Below are 26,265 nucleotides of genomic sequence, written 5' to 3' on the forward strand. Positions count from 1 at the left end.
AATATTCCATTGTGTAAATGTACCATATTTTGTTTATCCATTCTTCAGTTGAGGAGCATCTAGGTTGTTTCCAGGTTCTGGCTATTAAGAATAAAGCTGCTATGAACATAGTTGAACAAGTATCCTTTTGGTAGGGTAGAGCGCCCTTTGGGTATACTATGCCCAGAAGTGGTATAGCTGGGTCTTGAAATAGATGGATTCCCAATTTTCTGAGAAACTACCATATTGATTTCCAATGTGGTTGTATTAGTTTGCACTCGCAGCAGCAGTGGAGGAGCATTCCCTTGCTCCGCATCTTTTTCAAAGACAAGATCACTTATCTTTGATCTTCACCATTCTGACAGGTATAAGATGGAATCTTGAAGTCATTTTGATTTGTATTTCTTTGATGGCTAGGGATGTTGAATGTTTAAGTGTTTTTTGGCCATTTGAGATTCCACTATTGAGAATTCTGTTTAAATCTGTATATCGCATTTTTTAGTTGGAATATTTGCTTTGTTGATGTTTAGTTCCTTGAGCTCAAGTTGTTCCATAGTAAGCTTATATTGAGTGGAATATTCTCGCATGATTTACACTTCTAGTCAGGAGTGGTAGGTAGCACACACCTTTAATCCCTGGATTTGTAGGCAGAGGCAGGCAGATCTCTTATGTTCAGTGCCAACCTGGTCTATATAGTGTGATCTAGAACAACCAGCGCTGCATGTAAGACTGACTATCTAAAAAACAAAACAAAAAACAAAACCAACCACACAAAGAATTAACACTTTTGTGTGCTAAAGACCAAAACTTTTTTATGTGTCGTTTGAAAAAAATTTTGCAGATAATTTCTGCTTTATGAATGCTGTGATTATAAGTGTTTGCCCCCACATCGCTATGGGCAACATCTTCTTTGCTATATTTGCTGTCATTGATGTTGTGTAAGAGGCAAGGTGGCAAGGTGTTTGTTATATTATAGCATAGGCTGGCCTCAAACTCCTGTCTCAGTCTCTCAAGGATTGGAATTACAGGTGTGTATCACCCAAGTTTGGTTTCCACCACACACGTTTGTCCTCTATGGTTAAATTGATCCTTTTGTTTTGTTTTGTTATTGTTACTATATCAGGATTTTAAAACCTTGAGTCTATTGCCCTCTCTCTCTCTCTGTCTCTCTCTGTCTCTCTCTCTGTCTCTCTCTCTCTGTCTCTCTCTGTCTCTCTCTGTCTCTCTCTCTGTCTCTCTCTCTCTGTCTCTCTCTGTCTCTCTCTGTCTCTCTCTGTCTCTGTCTCCCTCCCTCCCTCCTGTTTTGTTTCTTGAGACAGGGTTTCTCTGTAGCTTAGGAGCTTGTCTTGAAGAACTAGCTCTCGTAGACCAGGCTGGCCTCAAACTCACAGAGATCTACCTGCCTCTGCTTCTGTGTTCCAACTGCTGGGATTAAAGGTGTATGCCACCACCTCCCAGCCCTACTGCCTTCTTAAATAAGTGAATACTGGAGAAGTTATGTAGTTTATAAACATTATTCACCTACCTAATTAGGAAGACTCACAAGAGACCAGAATGTCTCTCATTTGTAGCATGGCGGATTTCTCCCTTCTCATACCCTACCATTCTTCCCCATCTTTTACAGTTGATGTTGTTAAAATAAATGAGGCTTTTTCCATTTTTTAGCCATTTGGATGATCATCAGAAGCTTTGCCACAGTGTTAACAGTACTTCCTTCTGAAAGGACGTCATGGTGAGGGGCTGAGGAACACATGTATACAAATCTTACCTTTGAAAGATATTTGTCGGTCTCCACTGTTTTATAAACTGACTCTGGGGTACTGACTGTGGGAGGTTAAATTTGTTCTCTAAACTTACTCTGTCTCCTGCTTGCCTTTTATCTGCAGGTGGGTTAGATTCAGCTAGCCAGCACATGGCACCTCAATCTCAGCAGTAACCAAGGCGATTCTTGGGCCAAAAGCCGTTTTTTCTTTACTTTTCCTACCCGTTTAGCAAGCAATAAAAGTTGTATCTATCACGCTTACAGATTTTAAATATCTCTGCCTTTGTTTCTGCTCCACTCTAACTCCCTTTGCCTACATATATAACTGAATACTTTTTCCTTATATATACTGATTTACAAATTTTATTCCCGATTTAAATTTTGTCCTGCTTCTCTACGTTTCTTTAAATTCTGATCTCTATTTTTGAGCGCTCAGTACCTCACATATCCAGCTGTGATCAGATTTTCTCTCATGGGTTCCTCACGTCTGGTCATTTCTTTTTTGTTTTTTGGGGGGTTCATAGATCAGCCCCACGTTCAGCGCCATTAAGTCTCTTGAGCAGACCCCAACATAAACTATCTCTCTCTGGACCTGGTGGAGGTGCGAGAATAAAGACACAACTCACATGGCTTTATCGGGAGGGAGATTCTCAGTGGTCCCTCATGAAGTCCTGAGTTTACATGCTAGGGAATTCCTCCTGCTTTATTCTCCAAATAGCATTTTGTCTCCTAGGTAACCAGGTGAATGGCTTTTAGTCACATCCACAACTACCTGTCTGCTGTGTATGCTAGCTGGCACATAGGCTTGAATTAGCATCTCTATCAGGCATCCTCCAAATTACAAAGAAAGGAGCAAAATGACATTTTGACTTTTTGTTTGGTTAGCAACAACCTGTCTGAAAGGTAACGTGACCATCTCAGGTGTCGTCAATGGCTTTAGAGCCTAGCTGCCATACCATATAGAAATATGGGCCTACAGATATTCCTTTTCAGTATTTGTTTCTATTAACAAATACTTATTCAGAAGTAAATTTCTTTCCTGAATATTAAGTATGAGAAACTTAAGGTCATTGCAATTCAAGTTATGGTCAGATGGTCATGGTGAACAACTTTGATTCCAACACTGGGGAGGCAGAGGCAGGCAGATCTCTGACTTGGAGGCCAGCCTATGTGTATGTGTTATTTTCCTCATTTTTGTAGTTTATCGGTATTGTTAAATTTAAAATTGAGTTTAGTACTGAACCACTTCTTTTTTTTTTTTTTTTAGTTTTTTGAGACAGGGTTTCTCTGTGGTTTTGGAGCCTGTCCTGAAACTAGCTCTTGTAGACCAGGCTGGTCTCGAACTCACAGAGATCCGCCTGCCTCTGCCTCCCAAGTGCTGGGATTAAAGGCGTGCGCCACCACCGCCCGGCTACCATTCTTTCTTTTTGAAGGGCCAGGTGATTTCACCTGAAAAATTCAGAGCTGTGTATGTTGTTACCTGTCATTTGATGCCAGAAACTCTGTAATGCAAGATCCCTATTTTATTATATAAGTTTTTGGCAACTTTTACTTTCTATAGCATGGTCTGGATTCAAACCAGTTACCCTGGGATGAAAGAAAGAAAACAGGATTTGTTTCATGTTTTCACAGTTACCTTACTTAGGCAGTTCAAGTTCTCTGAAAGGTGCTTAGTAGCTCCATATTCAGAGAAACATTCAAAAAGAATTTTTTAAATATAGTTATAAGTTTGAACCAAAAAAATTAGAGGAGTTGTGCAACCCCCCCCCTTCTGAAATCATTGGAAATTTTCTCAGCCTTTCCTGAAATCTCTCCTTGTTTTCTACCTAGTAAATCGAAGCTGTCACAGCAGGCTGGAGGTCCCATTGCATGAATGTCACAAATATGACAGGGGCAGATTCCTGAGTGTTGGCAACTCTGTACTCCTTAGTTCCATAGGCTTATGTGTCAAGTTTTCAGAGGGAGACTTCAGATTCCAGACTTTGAGAATTCCAGACTCTGAATGCTCTTGATACTCAGATCAGAATGTACTCTGACCTTGAAAACTAGTCCTCAGCAGCTAGTATTGTAGACCTCTAGCCTGAGACATCTGATCCCCTGGCTCTTAATCCTTGGATACTTTCAGGAACTCTTCAGCTACTTAGGATCCCTAATTTAGCTTTTCATGCTTTCTCACCAACTCAGTGTGTCTGTAGTACTTGAGAGTCTCCGGGGTCTGCCTCTATAGCCTGCCTCAGTGTGTCTGCAGTCCTTCAGAGTCTCTGGGGTCTGCCTCTGGCCACTGTGGAACTCTTAGCAACCTCCTAACTCTTAATTTTGATTCTGGTTCAAAACTTAGGAAGCTTTTTTGTTTTTATTTATTTTTAAGTCCTTTATGAATACCTACATGATAAAGGAGCCTGGAGCACTTGTGAGGAGTGAGGGCTCCTGAAGCTGGGTTGTGACTTCAGCAGTAGCAGTGTTTCCTTCCAGTGGTACCTGCAGCTGCTATGGAGTTTCCTCAGAGGAATCCCTGGAGTGTTCAAAACAGCTGCTCTGTCATAGTGACAGCACTGCTAGTTAGGAGAGAGGGCTGCTTATTTGACAGTTCCTCACTCAAGGCGACTAGGCACCAGGGAGAGGCCTACAGTTGTTAATCAAATTGCCAGTTGGCTGTTTCAAATAGTTTAGCTTATTTAAAGAAAAATTAAAACACTAAAGGGCCCTTATAGTAGGGACCTGTCCTGGAATTAAAATTCTCAGAAGTGTTTACCAGTGCTTAGCTCTTAGCTAAGTACCTTTACGGAGAGGGTTCCTCTGCTGTCTCAGAACCACAGACCTTTTGTCATTTGTATGTCTTTCATTGGTATACAACTTGTAACTGGGCAGTCTCCTTACATCCTGCTGCATCTGGTAGTTCTGTATATATAATAGTTTATAAGTTGGTATTATCAAACTTATTTTAAGATGTATTAACTGCAGTTATTATGATAAGAAAACTCAGAAGCTTTTTTATTGAAGACTCTAATTCAACAACTTTTCAAGAATGATTATTTACAAATTTCATTTTTTAATACAGGGCAAAATCTAGACAGTATGCTCCATGGTACTGGTGTGAAATCAGATTTGGACCAGAAGAAGCCAGACAATGGAGTGACGTTAGCACCAGAGGATACCTTGCCTTTCTTAAAGTGCTATTGCTCAGGACACTGCCCAGATGATGCCATTAATAACACATGCATGTAAGTATTTGGTTCCGTCCTTAAGAGTTAGATGAAAAGTATACTCGAACAAGTTTTTCCCCCCATTTGTATATGGTAACTTTATAAAGAAAAAGAAAATTCCTGCCGGGAGATGATGGCGCACACCTTTAATCCCAGCCCTCGGGAGGCAGAGGCAGGCGGATCTCTGTGAGTTCGAGACCAGCCTGATCTATAGAGCTAGTTCCAGGACAGGCTCCAAAGCCACAGAGAAACCCTGTCTCAAACCCCCCCCCCAAAAGAAAATTCCTGATTTAAATATAGAAATATTGTTATCTATCATTAAACAATTGATGATCATTAGTTGTATCATGATACAGCTAATTTATATGTTTTGATTTTTGAAACGGTCTCTTTACATAGATCTGGCTATCCTTATGTAGACCAGGCTAGCCTTAAACTCACAGAGATCCACCTGCATCTACTTACTACCTTGTGCTGATATTAAAGGCATGTAGCACCATGTCTGCCTTGTTTTTCTTTTCTTTCGTGACCATTTTAATCATGAACTTAATGTTGCTCATTCTAGAAAACGTTTTCTGTTTTGTAGATTACCAAAAAACAACAACAACAAAAAAAGTTTACCCAGTGTCTCCTTAGCCAGTTGCAGTAATGCATAGGTGTACAGGAACGGTGTTGTGACAGTTTTGTTATTTCTCTGAGGACTTTTAGTCCACATCTGTCTTATATGACTTTTCATTTCCTACTTAGTTTTATGTTAACCATTCAATGTTAACCTTTCAATCCACTTATGGATGGTCATGTAACTTGAGTTCTTTTTTTTTTTTTTTAATTTTCGAGACAGGGTTTCTCTGTAGCTTTTTGGTTCCTGTCCTGGAACTAGCTCTTGTAGTCCAGGCTGGCCTCGAACTCACAGATCCGCCTGCCTCTGCCTCCCGAGTGCTGGGATTAAAGGCTTGCACCACCACCGCCTGGCTGAGTTCATATTTTTTAAACACACACACATATATTATGTGTTCATAATATATGTAGATGTACCTAAAGAGATCAGAGAACAATTTGCAGTATTCTCTTCTCTTTTTCTATGTGGGTTCCAAGAAAAGATCTCAGATTGTCAGTCTTAGACAGCAGGCAGTTCTACCTGCTCAGTCATCCTCTGGCCCATAGTCTATATCTTGGGGCCCATTGAAGAATTGAGTTTCTGAATCATACCCCCTCCCCTGCGAGAAAACAAAAAATAAAGTGTAATTCAGTTTCATCAGTCAATTAATTGTCTTTTTGTTGTAGCAGTAATAATGAAGGCCAAGTTTTGTAGTTCACTAACATTCTGTGAAATTATATTATTTTCATTTCTACATTTGCTAAGGAAAAAACTCAAGGACACTGACATTAAACTGGTAGAACGTCATGAAACTAAAATATATATGAAAATTTTTTTTAAATGAAGCTATTGAGACCGTCTCTGTTTTCCTGCCACATTCACTACAATGTACCTTTTAGAATCTTAGTCATCTGTTTTTCCTAAGACGTGTCAATGTGTTACTGGGGCCGCCGAATGTTGCATAGATGACTTTGTTTTCATCTGTCACCATGTATATGTGACTAGCAGAGCAGTTTATAACAGCATACACACAGAGCATTTATTTAGTAGAACTCCCTTCCTACTTGACATAGAGTTCTCATTGCCCCTTTAAGCCTTAGTTAAAGCACACTACCCTTGATTTAGCTTATTTCTAAATTGATTTTGCTAATAAATCATATAACATGCAGTATAAATGCAAAAAAACAAGGTACTGAAGGACATGTTCAATTCACGTATGTTCAGTTCTTTTATGAGTCTTTTAAAATTTTTTATATTTATTTGGTATGTATGTGTATTACACACATGTGCACATGCTAGCTTGTCAGAATTAGTTATTTCCTCCACCATGTGGATGCTGGAGATCAAACTAAGTCTTCAGGCTTGGTGACAGTGCCCTTAACTACTTAGCTGTCTCTCTGGCATTCTTTATTAAAGTCTCTCTATTTAGCTCAGGGTGACCTGAAATGCAAGATCCACCTGCTTTAGCCTGAATGTATTCTGGATGTGTACCAACCATTCCCTGTTCTTTCTAATATGGAATTTTATTTTTTTTTTCTGTATTGTAGAACTAATGGGCATTGCTTTGCCATTATAGAAGAAGATGATCAGGGAGAAACCACATTAGCTTCTGGGTGTATGAAGTATGAAGGCTCTGATTTTCAGTGCAAGGTGAGATCTAATTGTCACCATGAAATAAAGAAGGTTCAACTTGGTGGGCAACATGGAGTCCTCTAGCCGGAGTGGACTGCTCGTCATATACTGCATGCTCACAAAACAGATTTGCTGAAGAAAGCCTGGGTTGTTAAATAATAGGATTTTACTAATTGAAGTACTGGATTGCTTTACTTTAAGAAAGTTTTAATGCAAAAAATGATAGTCACATTTATTTCTGGAGTGTAAGGTTTACTGAGAAGATTTTAAGATAATGGATAGTAACCTTTTCCCCCCAAGACAACAATATTGAATTCTCGTTGTAATATGTGGTGATTTGAATAAGATGTCTTCCATAGTCTCAGGCATTTGAATACTTGATTCCCAGTTGTCTGTACTGTTCGGGAGAATAGGGTATGTGACTTTGTTGGATGAAGTGTGTCATTGAAGTCAGGCTTTAAAAGTATAAAACCTCATCTGTGAGTTTGAGGCCAACCTGGTCTACAGAGTAATTTCTAGGACATCTTGGATTACACAGAGGAACCCTGTCTTAAAAAACAAGACTATAAAACTTCACATTCTGCTAGTTCTCTCTGCTTTCTTCTTGCCATTTGAGATGTGGGCGCTTAGTTTCTGCTTCTGCTGCCATGCCTTTCCTCTACCATCTTAACTCTCTAGAGCCACTAACCAAAATGAAGTCAGTGTTCTGTGAGTTTTTTGGTCATGGTTTGATTACAGAAGTAGAAGAGAATAAATACAAGGTTTCTGTGCAGCTGTTTGAAAGAGCAGTAGCAGAGAGGATTTCTTCAGATTTTTCTAATTGTATATGTGAACTTTTTTTAAGAGATCCTGCCAGTGTTTTTCAAAAACAGCTCTGTATAGAACAGAATATAATGTCAGCTTTGTCTACAAAATAATTCTGTTCAGAACTGGTTGGGTTCATAGAAAAGTTCAGTGATAGGTTTATACTTGAAGTCATTGGGCAAGTGACTGAGTTTCATCCCCCATCTCTGGTTGTACAAAAAGACCTGACCTCTCAAAATCACAACTTTTTAGCATGCAGGCAGAATTGTTTCCATACTATTTCCTCCACACATCTTCTCATCCTTTAAAAAAATAGCTCATAGTATAAGCCGCCCCTTATTTAGTTAGTTCTATTATTTACTAACCCTCCTTTTTCTTTTTCTGAATGCAGCCACATGTGCTTTGGCAATTGTGCTGTATTTGCAAGGCATTGATCTTTTGCCTACTAAACCCTCATGTCTTTGACTCACTCTGCTTCCATGCCACACCTTCTCCACTCTTCCTAGTGATGTTGATCCTTTGATACAAGTGGATGGGGATGGAATAGTTTTGTTGCTTTTCTTGTATTTGTATTTGTTCAGATTTGAGCCAGGTGGTGGCGGCACACGCCTTTAATCCCAGCACTGAGGAGGCAGAGTCAGGTGGATCTCTGAGAGTTGTAGCTAGATCTACAACAGAGTAAATTTTAGGGTAACCAGGGTTGTTACACAGAGAAACCCTGTCTTGAAAAAGAACAACAACAAAGAACAACCAAAAAAAGGAAGCATTTGTTCATTTTTATGTTTAAAAGTATGATAATTAGGGGCTGGAGAGATGGCTCAGTGGTTAAGAGCACAGGCTGCTCTTCCAGAGATCCTGAGTTCAATTCCCAGCACCCACATGGTGGCTCACTGTTACAGGGAGCGGGGCCCCTTGTTCCAGCCGCCTGGCTAGCTTACACCTGGAATAATCACACAGAAACTGTATTAATTAAAACACTGTTTGGCCGTTAGCTCTAGCCTCCTATTGGCTAGCTCTCACATCTTGATTTAACCCATTTCTATTAATCTGTGTTCACCACAAGGCGTGGCTTACTGGGAAAGATTTAGCATGTCTGACCTGGTGTCCCCATGGTGGCTCTCTCACTCTGACTTTGCTTTCTTCCTTTTATTGACTAAAAAAGAAACTGCTTTGGGCCTGGTGATAGGGCAGAACTTAGGTAGGCAGGGAGACAGAACTGAATTCTGGGAGGAAGAAAGCAGAGTCAGAGTGAGAGAGCCTCCATGGAGACGCCAGGTCAGACATGCTAGATCTTTCCCTGTAAGCCACGACCTCATGGTGAACACAGATTAATAGCTTTTGGAGTTTTTCCTGGAACTCACTCTATAGACCAGACTGGCCTCGAACTCAGATATCTGCCTGTCTGCCTCCTGAGTGCTGGGATTAAAGGCATGCACCATCACTGCCCAGCCAAGCTAATATTTTTTAACTTAGGGTTGGTGAGTTTTTCTCTGACTGAATTATAAATTATATTTACCAATACTAAAGATGTCTATGTTCAATTTAATATGTCAAGTGCTTTAATTTTACCATTACTTTTCTTAAAGGATTCACCAAAGGCCCAGCTACGCAGGACAATAGAATGTTGTCGGACCAATTTATGCAACCAATATTTGCAACCTACACTGCCTCCTGTGGTTATAGGTAGGTCATCCCAGAAGAGTTCAGGCATGATTCTCTGTAACTTCTTTTCTTTGTCTTTAACAATAACTAAGCTACTTAGAGCTCAGTCCTCTCAGTGATTCTCCCTTTTTTGTGAGATGCAGCAGAAACATGCTATACTTGCTTCATTGTTGACTTCCATCCTCAGGTCCATTTTTTGATGGCAGCATTCGATGGCTGGTTGTGCTCATTTCCATGGCTGTCTGTATAGTCGCAATGATCATCTTCTCCAGCTGCTTTTGTTACAAGTAAGAAGATACTTATTTTTATGTAAAACATAAAATGGTTAATTCTATATTAGCAATCTTTTTTGTGTTTAAACTAACAAGTTAAAAAACACTGTTGTGTGCAATTCAGAAATCATTAATTTGTATTCTCTGATAACAGCTTTTCAACTGTTACGACTTCCTTAGAAGGAAAGATGAATTTAACTCCAACTAATTTTTTTTTAGATGTTACTTCATCCACTTATGTTCAGGAATACTCAGGCATTCTTGTTCATACAATAGTGAGCTTTGTTATGTCTGAATTTTAAAAGCAGATTTCTAGATAATGTAACCTGTCTCATTTAAAAATTTGGGGGATTATCTGTGAAACAGGTTAGTAATCCCATAAATAAATTTATATATAAGGAATTTAACAATATGATGAAGTTGTCAATTTTAAGAACCTGGAGAAAGGGGCCTGGGGTGTGCCTCAGTGGTAAAGTACATACCTAACATACAGGAGGGCTTGGGTTCTATCTGAAGCACTGAGGTATAAGTTTTTAAAAAAAAAAAAAAAAAGAAAGAAAGAAAGAAAGAAAGAAAGAAAGAAAAAGAAAAGATAAATTTAGTAACTAGATTTGTACTGGGTTGCTATGTAGAAAAAAATATAATTAGGTCTTTTCCCTACACTATAAATTTGAACCAGATTAAATTAGAACTATATCTTCATATGCATAGTTTGGAAAACCTTTCTGAGTCTACCTGAGCTTAGAAGCAACCAATGAATTAAACACAGTATAAAAAGTAGTGTCAGCTTCATAAAAGTGGAGGTTTTTAGAAAAAAAAAAAGATGGAACAAATGAAAAATACTGACAGCTAATACTTAATGCAGGTGATTGTTTTACACATATAAAAAGAGCTTCTATATAAACTAAAAGGCATAATTCAGTAAAGAAATAGATAAAAATAGATACAGTTTCAAAAAGAATTATGCATGGTTTTCTGAAGGTTTTTCTGTTTTTTAAGACAGTCTCATGATGTTACCCTGGTTAGCTTTGAATTTGCTATGTAGACCAAGTTGGTTTAGAACTCATGAAGATCCTCTGCCTCTCAAGCGTCAGAATTAAAACTGTACAACTCCATTCTCAGCTGTATGGCTCTTTTGAAAAAGAAAATAATAAGAATATTCCTAGCTCGGTAATGGTGACACTCAGCTTTAATCCCAGCATGTGGGAGGCAGAGGCAGTTGGATCCCTGAGTTGCAGACCAGCCTGGTCTACAAAGTGAGTTCCAGTACAGCCTGGTCTGTTATACACAGAAACCCTGGTGGTGGGGGGAGCAAAAAAAAAAAAGTATGAAATAAATATACGATGAAAATTATAAAATGTGAGGTATTTTTTATCTACCATGTGGGTAGATGAAATGAAATAAGACTATGCGCGCGTGCGTGTGTATGCCAGGGTAGATGTCAGTTAACTTCTCCCCAGTCACCCGCCTCTGTAGTTCTTCAGATAGCATTATTACACTGGCTCCTCACATTTTACAGATATTTATTTCTTTAGATATAAATAGCAGATTGAGGCTATCAGCCTAGACTGCATAGTTCCAGACCAGTTTGTGCTACAGAATGAAATCCTGTTTCAATTAACAAATTGAAATAACAAAAACTTATTCTGTAACAAGCAAAAAAGCAGTTTATCAACTTTGGGGGGGGGGCATGATAATGAAAATAAGAGATATGGTGAACATATGAATACCAATTTAATGACTTTGACTTGTCAGATTAAAGATTAAAAATCTTATAATCCAGACAAGATGCTTAGGGAAATTTGTGCAACTTGGGAGAAAAGACCTAAATATACTAATTAGAGTTAAATGAAATGGCCCAGGCAGATTCAATGCATACTAGTGAGCCCTGCAGATCTCTCAGAGTGAACACTGATCCCTACAAACAGGAAACAAAGGATTAAGCATTAAGATTGCCTGTGTTTCTACCTGAAGAGTATTTGACTTTATGACACAGAGAATGTAGGTATTCTCTGATGAGAAAATATAGGTGAGCGTCTGGGGCGATGCTATCAGCTATATTCATGAGGCAGGTTACCAGAGAAGTAGAAAACTGTAGTTGGAATTTTCTTTAGACCACCAACCAGCTCCCAGATAAAGACACAGAGACTTAGTATTAATTATGAATGCTCAGCCTCAGTTTAGACTTACTACCAGTTCTTTTAATTTATTGTGTTTCTACTCATGTATGTTTTGCCTTGTGGCTTTTTACTTTTTTTTTTTCCATTATGTGTGTCCTACTCTCCTGCTTCCTTTGTGTCTGTCTTTCTGATCCCTGGGGTCTTTTCTTTTTCATTTCTGGAACCTAAATTCTTCCTCCCATTTAATTCTCCCTGCCTGGAAGTTCACCTATACCTCCTTACTCACTATTGGCTGGTCAGCTTTTTATTAGACTGATTAGGTGCCTTACACTGTTGTTGGAGGCTGTTCATTTATTTCCTGGCTGCCCAGACTCCTGAAATATTCACACAGAAACTATATTATTTAAATAACTACTTGGCCAATCACGTAAGCGTATTTCTAGCTTGCTCTTATGTCCTAAACTAACCCATCTCCATTAATCTGTGCATCACCATGAGGTCATGGCCTACTGGCAAAGTTTTGGTGGACTCCAGCGGAAGTGTCTGCACCTGGTAGCTACATGGCTTCTCTTGACTCCACCTTCTTTCTCCCAGCATTCAGTTTAGTTTCCCCGCCCCCAGCTCTACTCTGCCCTATCACAGACCAAAGCAGTTTTCTTATTTATTAACCAATAAAAGCAACACATATACAGAAGGACTCCCACATCATTAGACAGGCAAGATAAAACAGCAACACATCTTTGCATGGTTAAACAAATTTTCCACAACAGAAAGCTTCACAGGAAGACTTGAGTTCTGCAGATAACCCCAATCAGTATGCAGCATATTCATACAAAATACTACCCAAGGCTGGGAAGAACATCCAAAATGGCTGGAGGAAATGGTGTCACAGAAAGCTGGGAATGGTCTCTGTTAACCACCATTTTTGAGACTAGGAAACCATTGGTCTTGTTTAAAATCATAGGCCTTGCTTCAGGCACAGAGAACAATTAATTAGTTCTGGAGTAAATGTGGCTCTGGTCCCATCTTTAAAACAAGACTGAACTGGACATGATGGGACACAGTCTTTAGTTCCAGCACTCAGGAGGCAGAAGTAGATGGACTTCTGAGTTTGAGGCCAACTGGTCTACATACGGAGGGCCTGTCTTTAAAAACAAAGCAAAACCCTGAAGATTCATGCTGTTTTCAGTTTAGTTCTGGGAAAAATAACACAATAATATTTGTAAGAATACATCCATTGCTGGGTGGTGGTGGTGCAGGCCTTTAATCCCAGCACTTGGAAGACAGAGGCAGGCGGATCTCTGTGAGTTACAGGACAGTCAGAGCTGTTACAGAGAGAGACCCTGTCCCAGACCCCACCCCACCCCCCAAAAAGAATACATCTGTTATTCCCACACTCAAGTGATAGAAGCAGAAGGATTAGGAGTTAAAGGTCATCCTCAACTCACAGGTTCAGCACCAGCCTGGATTACACAAACAAACAAAAGACAGTATTTGACTTTTTTGTTGTAGTTATTGTTTTTGAGTTTTGTTTTGTTTTTTTAAGACAAGACAGTGTAACAGCCCTGGCTGTCCTGGAACACACTTTGCAGATCAAGTGGTGTTACAGTAATTTAAGTAGAAACATGGGAGGACTTTTTAAAAAGATCCAAATAAAACTTGAGGGAATTAGATTCAAATACCTTGAATATCATTGTGAATGGGTAAGAAAATGGCAAATTAGATTTCACTTAAGAGCTAAGTGGATATGGGAGCATGAGAGTAGAAGCTGTTTGAAAGAATTTGTGTATGTGCGTGTGCTGCAACATGCTCGTGGAAACTTCGTGTCTCCTGTTCAGTGCTGCATACAGCTGTGCAGCTACAGGCTAGCTGGCCCATGAGATTCCTGGTATCCCTCTGTCTCTGCTTCCCATCTCCATGTGTGGACACTGGAATTACATACAGATACGGCATCGCCCAACTTTGTATGTGTTCTGAGGATTTGAACTTATGTCTTTACACTTGCACGGCAAGTGCTCTGCACATTGTTTCCTCAGCTCTGAAAGAATTTTGTATGAGACATGGTCAAGTACAGTTATAATCAGAATCCTCGGTGGAGGGGACGGGACAGGAAGAAAAATGTTTAAAAAATAATGACCAGGGATTTTCCTCTCTTCCGTGTGTGTATGTGTGTTTTTGTTTTGTTTTGGAGCCTGTCCTGAAACTTGCTCTGTAAACCTGACTGTCCTAGAACTCTTATTTGTAGACCAGGCTGGCCTCGAACTCATATAGATTTGCCTCCCTCTTCCTCCTGAGTGCTGGAATTAAAGGTGTGCAGCACCACTGCCTGGCTGGGATTTTTCAAGTTTAAATGAAAACCAGAAAATAATTAGTCTAAAAATTTAGTAAGCTCGTAAAGATACCAAAAATATGAAGAGAAATACAAAGTACATTGCTCAAAATTGGTTATAAAAAGAAAATTTAAAAAAAATTTTTTTACTTTTGTTTTATGTGTGTGAGTGTTCTGCTTTCATGTATATCAGTACCCCACATGTGTTTAGTGTCCTCGGAGGCCAAAAAGGGTTTTAGCTACCAAGTGACTACTGGGATTTGAACTCAGGTCCTCTGAAAGAACAGCCCATGATCTTAACAGTAGCACCAAAGGAAAATGTCAGTGCAGCTGGAAAAGTGCAGATTATAGCTTTTACTGTTCTAGAGCTTGCTATGTAGACCTGGCTGGCATTGAACTCATTGAGCTCAACCTGCCCATATCACTCCAGTTTTGGTTTAAGGGCCATACAGTTTTAGCACAAAGATACAGTTATAGTTTTAAGAGTATGTGTGTTTGTAGATATAAACAATTAGTAACTTTCTGTGCTGAATATCCTTTCATATTTTTTAAAGACACTGTTAAAATTTATAATTTAAATATTTTTTTACAGCTATGATACCATGTTACATGCTGGGGGAAGGCAGTCATTTGGGGGTTTTGTTTATTTTTGGTTTTGGGGATAGAGTTTCACCATGTAGCTTAGGTTGCCTTTGAATTCAGGATCCTCTTGCCTGACTCTTCCTAGTGCTACCACATCTGGCCTTTTGGGGGTGGGGAAGGTATATGTGTTGATATTTTTTAAACAAGACCTCACTTCATAGTCCAAGCTTGGCTCTGTAGCCCAAGCTGCCTTAAACTCCCATTCCTTCTGCCTCCCAAGTGAAGGGTTAGAGATGTATGCCTTCACACTCTGTTGTGTGTGTGTTCTCGTGCTAATAGACTGTGACTATCTCTTCATGTTAGCATGACTCACAGCATTTGACCTCTAACTCCCATTTCTAGTAAAGAAATGTGGTAAAGATTTATTAGGCTATGTTTCTGCCTGAAGGAATGATGGCAGGTCTCAAGGCTCAGAGTATCAGAGTGTTCCAATTTTAATGTAGATTGTTTCCAACTTTTTTTTTTTTTTTTAAAGACATTACTGTAAGAGCATCTCAAGCAGAGGCCGTTACAACCGTGATCTGGAACAGGATGAAGCATTTATTCCAGTAGGAGAATCCTTGAAAGACCTGATTGACCAGTCACAAAGCTCTGGTAGTGGATCTGGACTACCTTTATTGGTAAGCTAAAAGCATTTTACAGATGTAAATGGTGTATGGATACAGATGTGACATCATGGGTAAGTGGACATCTTAGTTAGTGATCAACTAAAAGAAATGAGAGTTAAGTTTAGGCTAATTGGCTGAGGGGAGTATAACATTTAGGTCTAAAAAAGGTTACAGATAATTCTGATGAATGGGTGGGCAGGCAGGTGGACGGACTGACAGACAAACGGATGGATGGATGGATGCAGATAATCAGCTTCAGGAATGGAGAACAGCATTCTGCAACCCTCCTAATCACAACACTACATTTTTGGGTAGGTTTTTTAACTGTTTAATAGCATTAGTTGAAAGAAATACTTAATGACAATTTAAAAATATGTCTAAAGTAGTCTGTGGTAGAATTACAAAGGTGAGAGTAGAGATAGCTGTATGCAGATAGTATGATTATGGGGAAAAACCCAAGACTGGTACAAATAAACTTACTACAACCTACACTTGTCAGTTTGCAGAATTCAAAATCATGATTTCAGTTTTACTGATTTTATATATCATGGCAACATGTCTAGAAACTGAAAGTTAAGAAGTAGTATCATTTGAAGTAATATCAAAAAGCATGAAACAGGTTTGAAATAATCTTAGGCAAATATGTACATCACAAATTTTATATACTAGAAGTTATTAGTTATTGAAGTATTGAATTAATTTATATTCTTAAAATTTTTTGAAGTAGATTGTTTCTTTTTTGGTTTTTCAAAACAGGGTTTCTCTGTGTAGCTTTAGACTCTGTCCTAGAATTCGCTCTGTAAACCAGGCTGGCCTCAAACTCACAGAAATCCACCTGTCTCTGCTTCCCAAGTAGAATTAAAGGCGTGCACCATCACTACCTTGCAAGTTTTCTACTTTTAAAAAGACATTGTAAGAGCTTCCCAAGTAGAAGTCATTACAACCCATGGTTTGGGATAGGATGAAGCATTTTTTCCAGTCAGGGTATCATTGAAATTAAATATTCTTAAGACTTAAATAGATGGAGGTGTATAACCTGTTTGTTTTATTTTAATTAATTAATTTATTATGTATAGTGTTCTGCCTGCATATATGCCTGTAGGCCAGAAGAGGGCATCAAATCTCATTATGAATGGTTGTATGCCACCATGTGATTGCTGGGAATTGAACACCGAGTCCTCTGGAAGAGCAGCCAGTGCTCTTAACCTCTGAGCCATCTCTCCAGCCCCATGTTGTTCATTTCAATCCAAACAGAAATCAGAGCAAATTTTTACAGAAATGGACGGACAGATTTATAAAAATACAAAGAACTAGATGAGCTGAGTTGTTAGAAAAGAGTGCAGGACTAACTACATGGCTTCTCAGCTTACTTAGAAAGCTGCACTAATTAGTGCCGTGTACTCAATGGACAGAGCACAGCCTACAAAGGGATGCACTTGTACAAGAATTTATGTACATGGGATTTTTTGCCTGCATATCTATTTGTGTACCTGTGTACTCAAAGAGGCCAAAAGAAGGTGTTCGATCCCCTGAAACTAGAGTTAAAGATTATTGTGGGCCACTCTTAAGTGCTGGGAATCGAACCTGGACACTTGAGAAGAGCAGCCAGTGCTCTTAACCACTGAGCCATCCCTCCACTCCAATCAGTTGATTTTATTGTTATTTGTTGTTGTTTTGGGGGGTTATCTATGAAGACCTGGCTCACCTTGGATTCATAGAGATCTGCATGCCTATTCCTAGGAGTGCTGGAATTGAAGGTGTGTGCCTTCATACCCTGATTGATTGATTGATTGATTGATTGATTATTTGTTTGTTTGTTGGGGTTTTTTGTTTTTGTTGTTTTGGTTTTGGTGGGGGGTGCTTTTTGAGATAGGGTTTTTCTGTGTAGTCCTGTCTGTCCTGGAACTCACGCTGCAGACCAGACTGACTTTGAACTCACAAAGATCCACCTGCCTCTGTCTCCTGAGTGCTGGCTGGCTTCTGGCACAACCAGCAGGGGTGCTCAATGATTTTTTTTAAAAAAGATTTCATTATAAAAGGTTACATGAGGCCATTATTTGTTTAAAGTACTGAAGTAATTCAGTGTTGAACTGGTTGTCTATTAAATAGATGTTTCAGGGAATAAAACCTCAGGTATCCATTTGTTGCAAAGTGAATGTGTTCCAGTACCTCAGTTGGTGTACAAAATTAAGTTGAAATGGAGGATAGATCTAAATGTAAAAGTTAAACTAGAAAAACCTCCAAAAGAATTTTTTTAAAAAAATCACTGTGAATTCAAGGACTGCCAGAGCTGCGCAGGGAAACCCTCTTCCAAAAACCAAAGCCAGGAACAACAAAAAAGGATGAAAGTTAAAAGGCGAGTGAGGTGCTTATAAAATACATTTGATAAGTACACGGACATTCAAAGAAATGTAAAAGCTCCATAATAAGACAGCCAAATTTTTTAGATGGACAAAAGATTTGAATAGATGCTTCCCTAAGGTTAAGAAAACGGCAGATAAACAAGCACACCTGCATCATGAAGGGTGTGCAGGTCACATTCATCAGGGCACTGCTGTGCTAGAGATTAACTTGAATTTTCACAGATAGCGGATTAAATGCAAAATAATAAGGCATTTGAAAATAGTTGGGAGTTTACTAACAAGCATATACTTTACTTTTTATATTTATTTTTGTTTTTTTGAGACAGTTTTTCATGTAGCCCTGGAATAGAACTCAATCTGTAGATGAGGTTAGCCTCAAACTCAGAGATCCACTTGCATCTGTCTCCCGAGAGCTGGGGGTGTATACAATAAAACAGTTCTTCTGCTTTTTGCCCTATAGATACAAAAAATTTGTTTACACAAAAGACCTGAAGGTGACTGTTCATAGTAAATATAGTTTAATAAATAATTAAATTAGAAATAACCTAAAAGCTTACCAAATTGGCAAATGGATAAACAAACCATGACACATTCATCAGTGTCAAGAAACAAATCACTAACAACAGAGATGGATTTCAAAGGTATTTTGTGTTTAGGAAAAAAAAAAAGCCAGCTACAGAAAACTACATAATGTGTCTACTTAGATGACTCACTAAAGGCAGGAACAAAACAGGTAAGCAATGCCAGTATGCAGGAAGGAATTATGAAAAGAGGAATTGTTTTAAGCAATGGAAATATTCTTAAGTCTTAAATGAGGTTTTGGTAATTAGATGACTAGGCATTTATCAGAATTTGCTGCTCATCCCCCCCCCCTTTTTTGTTTGTTTGTTTTTGGTGGTTTTTCGAGACAGGGTTTTCCTGTGTAACAGTCCTAGCTGTCCTGAAACTAGCTCTTACTGTAGACCAGGCTGGCCGCGAACTCACAGGGATTCACCTGCCTCTGCATCCCAAGTGCTGGGATTAAAGGCGTGTGCCGCTACCACCTAGCTGCTGCTCAATTTTTAAAATGTACATTTTATTTTATATATAAATTATACTTGAATAATTCTGGCCTTAAAGTATTTCAGAAAGATTCTATGCTAAGTGATTTATGATATAAACCAGTTCAGCTTTGCATAGATCCCGCCTCAGACACACTTCCATCCAGAAGAGCACGTTCTTATTCATTTAAAATTACTAGTAATCTGAAAATGAAAAAATAAAGTACATATGTTCTTCACATATTATTCCCAATTACTATGAGCCAGGAATAGGATTCAAGCAAAGGTATATAAAAAAACAAAATTGTAATTCTGATCGATACAGCCAATAAATGAGTATGAGAGAGACAGAGAGACAAACAGCACTATACAGAAAATTGGACCTTCAGCAAGAGCCTGTGAAAGGAATAAATGAATGAATTATGAAAAGTTAGAATGGAGCTTGAGAATTTATTTGTTTGGAGGTTCCAGTGGGGGAGCAAAGCTACTTCTATACCCTTCACTGAAAACAATTAATTTTTCTATCTTTGGGAAGTTTTGAGTGGGATCCACATGGAGTGTTGAAAGAGGAAGAGGATATCTGACTGGCTGTTCAGGCCAGCTGAATCAACCCTAGCAGTCAACAGCGTGATAGATGTCATAGTCAGATCACCCTCACATTCAAAGATTGTAAGAGCCAGAGATGGTGCATGACTATAAGGAAACAGTGTCTTCCAGACACCACAGGACCAATGCACATATGAACTCAGAAACTGTGGTAACATGCACAGCTCCAAATAAGACAAAATCCCAGTGTTGAGAAGGGGAATTAGACACATAGCCCCACCTCTAACCTCTGGGAGGTATTTGAAGAGGGGAAAGAATGAGCAAAATACTCTATACTGGGAAAAAAATTGAATTAAAAAAAGAAAAGTTGGAATAAGGGAAGTGTGGGTAAATAGTAAAAGCTGGAGCTGGGTCAGATCTAGGATCTTAGAGATTGAGGTGAGGGGTTTAATTTTTAGATTTTGTATAGTAGATCACCCTGAACTCAGTGACTGGAAACCAAAAATATTTATTTCTCATGACTGAATTTGTTGGGAAGTTTGATTTCGAGACTTGCTCAGATACTGATAAGCTGTATAGCTTGTGCCTAGGATTGACAGTTGACATGGTGCTGCTTCTCTCTTTGGGAGGCAGGGTTCCCAGGAGCAGAAAGGAAAGGGCAAGCTGTGATACACAAGCCTCTGTGAAGTCTGCTGGTCACATACTTGCTATTCTTTTGCCTAAAAGAAGTCACATAACCAAAACCAAAGTCTGTGGGGAAGGAGATTTCTCAGGGGGGGACTGTGTGTGATTTCAGAATACATTGTTCATTGCTGCCTTTAAATACTATAGTTTAAACATTGAGATTAGTGTGTTTACATTGGAGTTATTTGGATATGCCAGTTTTTTTTAATGGCATGACATATCACAGCTAAATAGATTGTTAATAGATTGGTCAGCCTTAATAGATTCTTTGCATAAAGAGCTCAAAATGCTATCCTTTTTCTTTCCTGTGTAGGTTCAGAGAACTATTGCCAAACAGATTCAGATGGTTCGGCAGGTTGGTAAAGGCCGATATGGAGAAGTGTGGATGGGTAAATGGCGTGGTGAGAAAGTGGCAGTCAAAGTGTTTTTTACCACTGAAGAAGCTAGCTGGTTTAGAGAAACGGAAATCTACCAGACGGTGTTAATGCGTCATGAAAATATACTTGGTGAGTTTCCTTCGCTTTAGTAAGTTTCTCATTGTGGCGGGGGTGTTTGGGCACAGGGGAGAGTCTGCCGCCATGTGCATGTGGATTCAAATGTTTGTATGACTAAAAGAAACCCAGTAGAATTCTTAGTGAATCAGAACACTATCTTGAATGCCAAAAAAGCTTTTTATTACTCTAAACAGCATTGAGTTTCTAAAGGATAATTAAAACCGGTTTGTTGAATGTACATAATAATGGAAGCAAGTCTTTCGTAGAGAGCATCAGTGATTGCTTTTTCTAGGGTAACTTTAACTGCATCTGCCTTTAGCTTTTGTCAGCACAAGAACCCAGTGTGTGGCTTCACTGTATTTTCTGTGCCCAGTATATGTTCCTCTCACTACCTCATTTTATATAGTAGTGAAGTAATATAGGTCTCTGATCAGTAAAGTGTATAAACAGACCTTGTTTTCCTGTGTTTTCTTTTCAGCTGCCATTTTACTGTCTCTTATTTTGTAAAGTGCTTTGCCCATTGCCAAGCGCTGACATTTATGTTCCTTTCCTATTAGTCGTGTAAAATGTTATCACCAACTGAGTGGCTTAAAACATTAGAAGTATGGCCAGGTGTGTTGGCCCAAACATTTAATCCCATGTTTAAATGGCAGATAGATTTCTTGAGTTCAAGGCTAGCCTGGTTTACAGAGTTTCAGGACAGCCACTACTATACCAAGAAACTCTGTCTCTGAAATTACCCCTCAAAAAAGAAGAGAAAAAAAAATCAAAAAAGAAAACACCAGAAGCAGTGTGAGGCGATAGCCCACTTGTGAAGAAGGGGTTTCCTAATAAGCAGAAACCTGAGTTCAGAAGCCACTTAAAGAGCTAAGTGTGTTATAGTCCAAGCTCGTAATCAGTGATGGTGAAGGATGGAGGTAGAGGAGACAGGTGGATCCCCGGAGCACTCTGATGCAGCGCTTGGGTCTAAGTTCTGGGCCAATAGGAAACAACATGTAAGGCAGTTCCCTGACCTAAAGGCACTACACTCACATGTGTACATGTGTACACACACAGAGAAAGAAAACAGCTGATTAGATTATCCCCTTTAATTTTAGGATCCAGAATTTTAAAAATCAAGCTGATGGCAGGGCCTTGCCTATCTGGGGTTTCTTCCTGACTGCCAGTCTTTAGTGTTCTTTGACTATTTGGTTGTTTTTCACTCTTTGGCTCATTGGGGTCCCACCACCCAGCTCCTAAATAAATACATGGAGGCTTATTCTTATGAATGCCTGACCTTAGCTTTAGCTTTGCTTATTTCTAACCAGCTTTTTAATTTATTTATTTATTTATTTATTTATGTATGCAACATGAAATAATGTTACACATCTTTGTATCATTAAACAAATGTTCCACAGCATAAACATATGTAACACATTTTCAACTAATATTCCACAACAGACAACCTTCCTTTCTGTATTTCATGCGATCTTCTATGTGTGCTGTGACCACATTTCCATCATACAGGACACTCATTAGCTAATTTGGGCCATCTATATCTTGCATGGCTTCATGTAAATATAATTCCACCTATAAAGATTCTGTTTCCCATGTAACTTAAAGTATTTGTTTTTCAACTTGAAATAGAAACTTTTATTTTGGGTGTTCAGGGGTGGGGTTTTGTTTTTGTTGTCTTTGCAGTCTTACTCAGTTTGTGCAGTCCTTCTCCCTCTGTCTCCTGAATACTGGAATTACAAGTGTGTGCTGCCACTCCCAGGTGAAGAGCCGTCTCACAAGAACATCATTTAGGTTATTGTGTAATACATGACTTCTTCTTCTTAGTCATTATTATCACTGTTTTGATTAATGTTAGGATTATCATAATTAGCTAGCTGTATGTCCTGGCACAGGCATATAATCTCAACACTCAAGAGACTGAGTTTGATCACAAGTTTAGATATAGCGTGGACTGCATAGCAAAACCCTGTCTTTAAAAATACTGTAAATATGGACTGGAGAGATGGCTCGGTGGCTAAGAGCACATACTGTTCTTGCAAAGGACCTCAGTTCGATTCCCTGCACCCACATTAGGAAGCTTACAGTTGCCTGTCACTTCAGCTCTAGAGAATATGACACCCCTGACTCTGTCCTCTACGAACACACATAATACATACATAAATTTAAGAATACTCTAAATTTGGTGGGTTTTTTTTTTTTTTTTGGGGGGGGGGTTTTCGAGGCAGGGTTTCCCTGTGGAACCTGTTTTGGAACTCTCTCTGTAGACCAGGCTGATCTCGAACTCACAGAGATGCACCTGCCATTGCCTCCTGAGTGCTGGGATTAAAGGTGTGCACCACCACAGCCCGGCAAAAAATACTGTAAATTTGTAAAAATATAGTGACATAGGAAATGGGTTTTTTGTTTGTTTGTTACACATTCAAAACATTTTGCGGGTCAAATTAGGAAAGTTCTATCTGTACAAAATAAGTAGTTCGTTTCCAGTATCCTGAATGTGCATCTGTAACTGCCTAGCACCTCTGCTGACAGCTAACCTTTTAAACTCATTAACTAAACAGGTTTTATAGCTGCAGACATTAAAGGCACTGGCTCCTGGACTCAGCTGTATTTGATTACTGATTACCACGAAAATGGATCTCTCTATGACTTCCTGAAATGTGCCACTCTAGACACCAGAGCCCTACTCAAGTTAGCTTACTCTGCTGCCTGTGGTCTCTGCCACCTCCACACAGAAATTTACGGTACCCAGGGAAAGCCTGCAATTGCTCATCGAGACCTGAAGAGCAAAAACATCCTTATTAAGAAAAATGGAAGTTGCTGCATTGCTGACCTGGGTCTGGCTGTTAAATTCAATAGGTAAATGATTTTTTGTTTGATGTTTGGAAATTATTTCAATATCTAACTGGTATTTATACACAGGGTTGCTTTGTTTTTTGTTTTGTTTTGTTTTGTTTTTTAACAAAGCTATATTTCACTATACTTTTCTGGGGGATTATTGGGGATTGAATCCAGGATCCTACATGTACTAAACATACACTCTGTTACTAAATCACATCTTTAGCCTTTATGTAATTGTTGATTTTCTATTTTTTTATGCTTTTATTTCAGTTTACTTGTACTTGCTCTTTTTTCAAATAGTTGTCCATATTACATATAAGTAGCTTGTGACCCAAGTAATTAACAAAGGGCATTAAGTTTGCTTCAGTTCATCTGTATTAAAACAAGGTTATCATGACACCGTGTGGTGGTAGTTGCAGAGGCAGGCAAATCTCGGAATCAGCCTGGTCTACAGAGTAAGTTCCAGGACAGCCTGGGCTGTTACACAGAGAAACACTGTCTTGAAACACCTCCTTCCAAAAAAAAGGGGGGGTTATGAAACCAGGATGGGAAGGTGGGCACACCTTTAATCCTAACACTCGGGAGGCAAATGTGGGCAGATCTCTGAGTTGTGAGTTCTAGGACAGCCAGGGATACACAGAGATACTCTGTCAAAAAAGGAAAGGAAGGTTATTATAAATATTATTGAATTTTAATTATTTATAGATATTACTCTACTTTTGAGCACTTACATAAGTATTTTTTTCATAATGGATTTCTAGAGATGGGAGACTATTGAAGGAGTTTTCACATACTAACTTGTGCCATATCATATAGTACTACTTCAGAACAATATCGTGTGCCAATTTATACTCCTGTAAATGTGGGGAGATAGTATCTCTTGATTGTCAATTTTCCAGAAACAGTTGGCATTATAAAAATTTCAGGAGCTAGATGGTATGGCACATGTCTTTAATCCCAGCACTTGGAGGCAGGATCAGGCTACAGAGAAAGTTCTACGACAGCCAAAGTCACACAGAAAAACCCTTTCTCAAGCTCCTCCCTCCTCCAAAAAACATCAGGTGCCTTTTGAGGCAGTTATCGTGTATTATGATGTAGTTTAAGAATGGAGTGGTTGTTTCACATTTACGACCACAAAAGAAAAGTACTACTTGAGGGACTGAAGAGATGACTTAGCAGTTCAATAAGTGGTTTTTTGTTGTTCAGCAGGCTCGCATACCAAATGTACCTGGTGTTTGTGATGGCATCATCTGGGCTCCAGTGAACTTGGATAGCTCCATTCATCCTCTTTTACTGCCTGCAATAAATGTAGCCTCTCTCTTAGGCTGGCTCTACTCCATACTTGGAGCTTTTCTTCAATGCACATTCCTAGTCCTAGCTACTCCAACTTCCTAGATCTCTCTTATTTTGGGGAATTCAGCACTGCTGCAATGTTTTTTTGAAGAACCTTGATAACGCCTCCATGGCCATTTAACTTACATTAGGTGTGCCTGATGAACCACACGGTGATGCCAGTGAATTCTTCTGGTTTTTCATCACTTAGTCGGCTTGGACCTTTTCTGCCACAGCTGAACTTAGCCTGTCTGTGCCTTGGCAGCTCAAACTGGGAAAATCTTGTCTATAGAATCATTTTGGAGCAGGGTTAAATAAAAAATTTTCCTAAAACCATACTTTTCTAATTAAATAGATGATTTTGTAGTTATTAGTTAATTGCAAGTTTGGGTTGGGAAATTCACAAATGTGTCTGTCTGTCTGTCTGTGTATTACATTCATAAATATATAGTACCATATATGCAATGACTTATTTGTACAATCTCTGAAAGACAAAATTTTATCACTGTCAATAGCTTCCTGAGTCCAGGAAACTAGACTGGTTTTAATTGACTTAAGTAGGATTCTTTACACAGAGTTCAGATCAGTGAACTAGAAAGTTATGACTGTGGAATAGTGAAGACAGTTCATGGAAATGTAATCATATGGTTAGGCAGTTTAAGACTTGGCTGCCATAAATGAGTGAGCAAACTTTATTATAGTGTAAATTGTTGACCTATTTGCTCCTTCCCCAAAACTTTGTTTTTATATAGATTCTACTTTTTTTTTTGTATTTGTATTGATTTAGCAGAAGCCAGGAAAATACTTTTGAACTATTGTAATGTTATCTAATTTCTTACTACTAGCTTATTCTTATTGTTAACTTTATTGTGTAAAATGGTTTTATACTCCTTTAAAAAATAAATGAGTAAGGTCTAGTGAGATGGCCGAGTGGGGTAAAGGCACTTGCCACCAAATGATGAAGAAAAGAACTGATTCCTGCAAGTTGTCTTCAGGTTTCCTCCACCAAACATCACAGTCCTTGGGGTCAGAGACGGCTCATTAGTTAAGAACATTTACTGCTGTTTCCAGCACCCTCATGAGAGGCCCACAGTTACATGAAACTCCAGCTCCAGGAGATCCACTGCCATCTGCAGATGCCTGCACTCACATAGCACACACACACCTGAACACATTAAAATAGATCTTTAAAAAAAAAAAAAGTCTTAGTCCATTGTTGTGGAGGGGGTGGATATTTTTTTTCAAATCAGGGTTTTCCTGTGTCCTGGAATTGACTCTGTAGACCACGCTGGCCTCAAATTCAGATCTGCCTGCCTCTGCCTCCCAAATGCTGGGATTTAAAGTGTGTGCCACCACACTG

At 39.0% G+C, this 26,265-nt stretch overlaps 1 protein-coding gene across 2 annotated transcripts in view; it reads left to right on the forward strand.

The window, feature by feature from the left end:
* Positions 1–26,265, forward strand: part of Bmpr1a (bone morphogenetic protein receptor type 1A) — a 104,455-nt gene that overhangs the window by 69,931 nt on the left and 8,259 nt on the right. For both annotated transcript variants that reach the window (XM_005348610.3, XM_026779762.1), the window contains exons 4-10: positions 4,800–4,962; positions 7,090–7,192; positions 9,565–9,661; positions 9,828–9,927; positions 15,479–15,623; positions 20,558–20,750; positions 23,294–23,591. In XM_005348610.3, the coding sequence (XP_005348667.1) occupies positions 4,800–4,962; positions 7,090–7,192; positions 9,565–9,661; positions 9,828–9,927; positions 15,479–15,623; positions 20,558–20,750; positions 23,294–23,591 (1,099 nt within the window). The remainder of the gene's footprint in view (positions 1–4,799; positions 4,963–7,089; positions 7,193–9,564; positions 9,662–9,827; positions 9,928–15,478; positions 15,624–20,557; positions 20,751–23,293; positions 23,592–26,265) is intronic.

This window comes from Microtus ochrogaster, chromosome 6 (assembly GCF_000317375.1).
Source record: "Microtus ochrogaster isolate Prairie Vole_2 chromosome 6, MicOch1.0, whole genome shotgun sequence".
NCBI classification, from domain to species: domain Eukaryota; kingdom Metazoa; phylum Chordata; class Mammalia; order Rodentia; family Cricetidae; genus Microtus; species Microtus ochrogaster.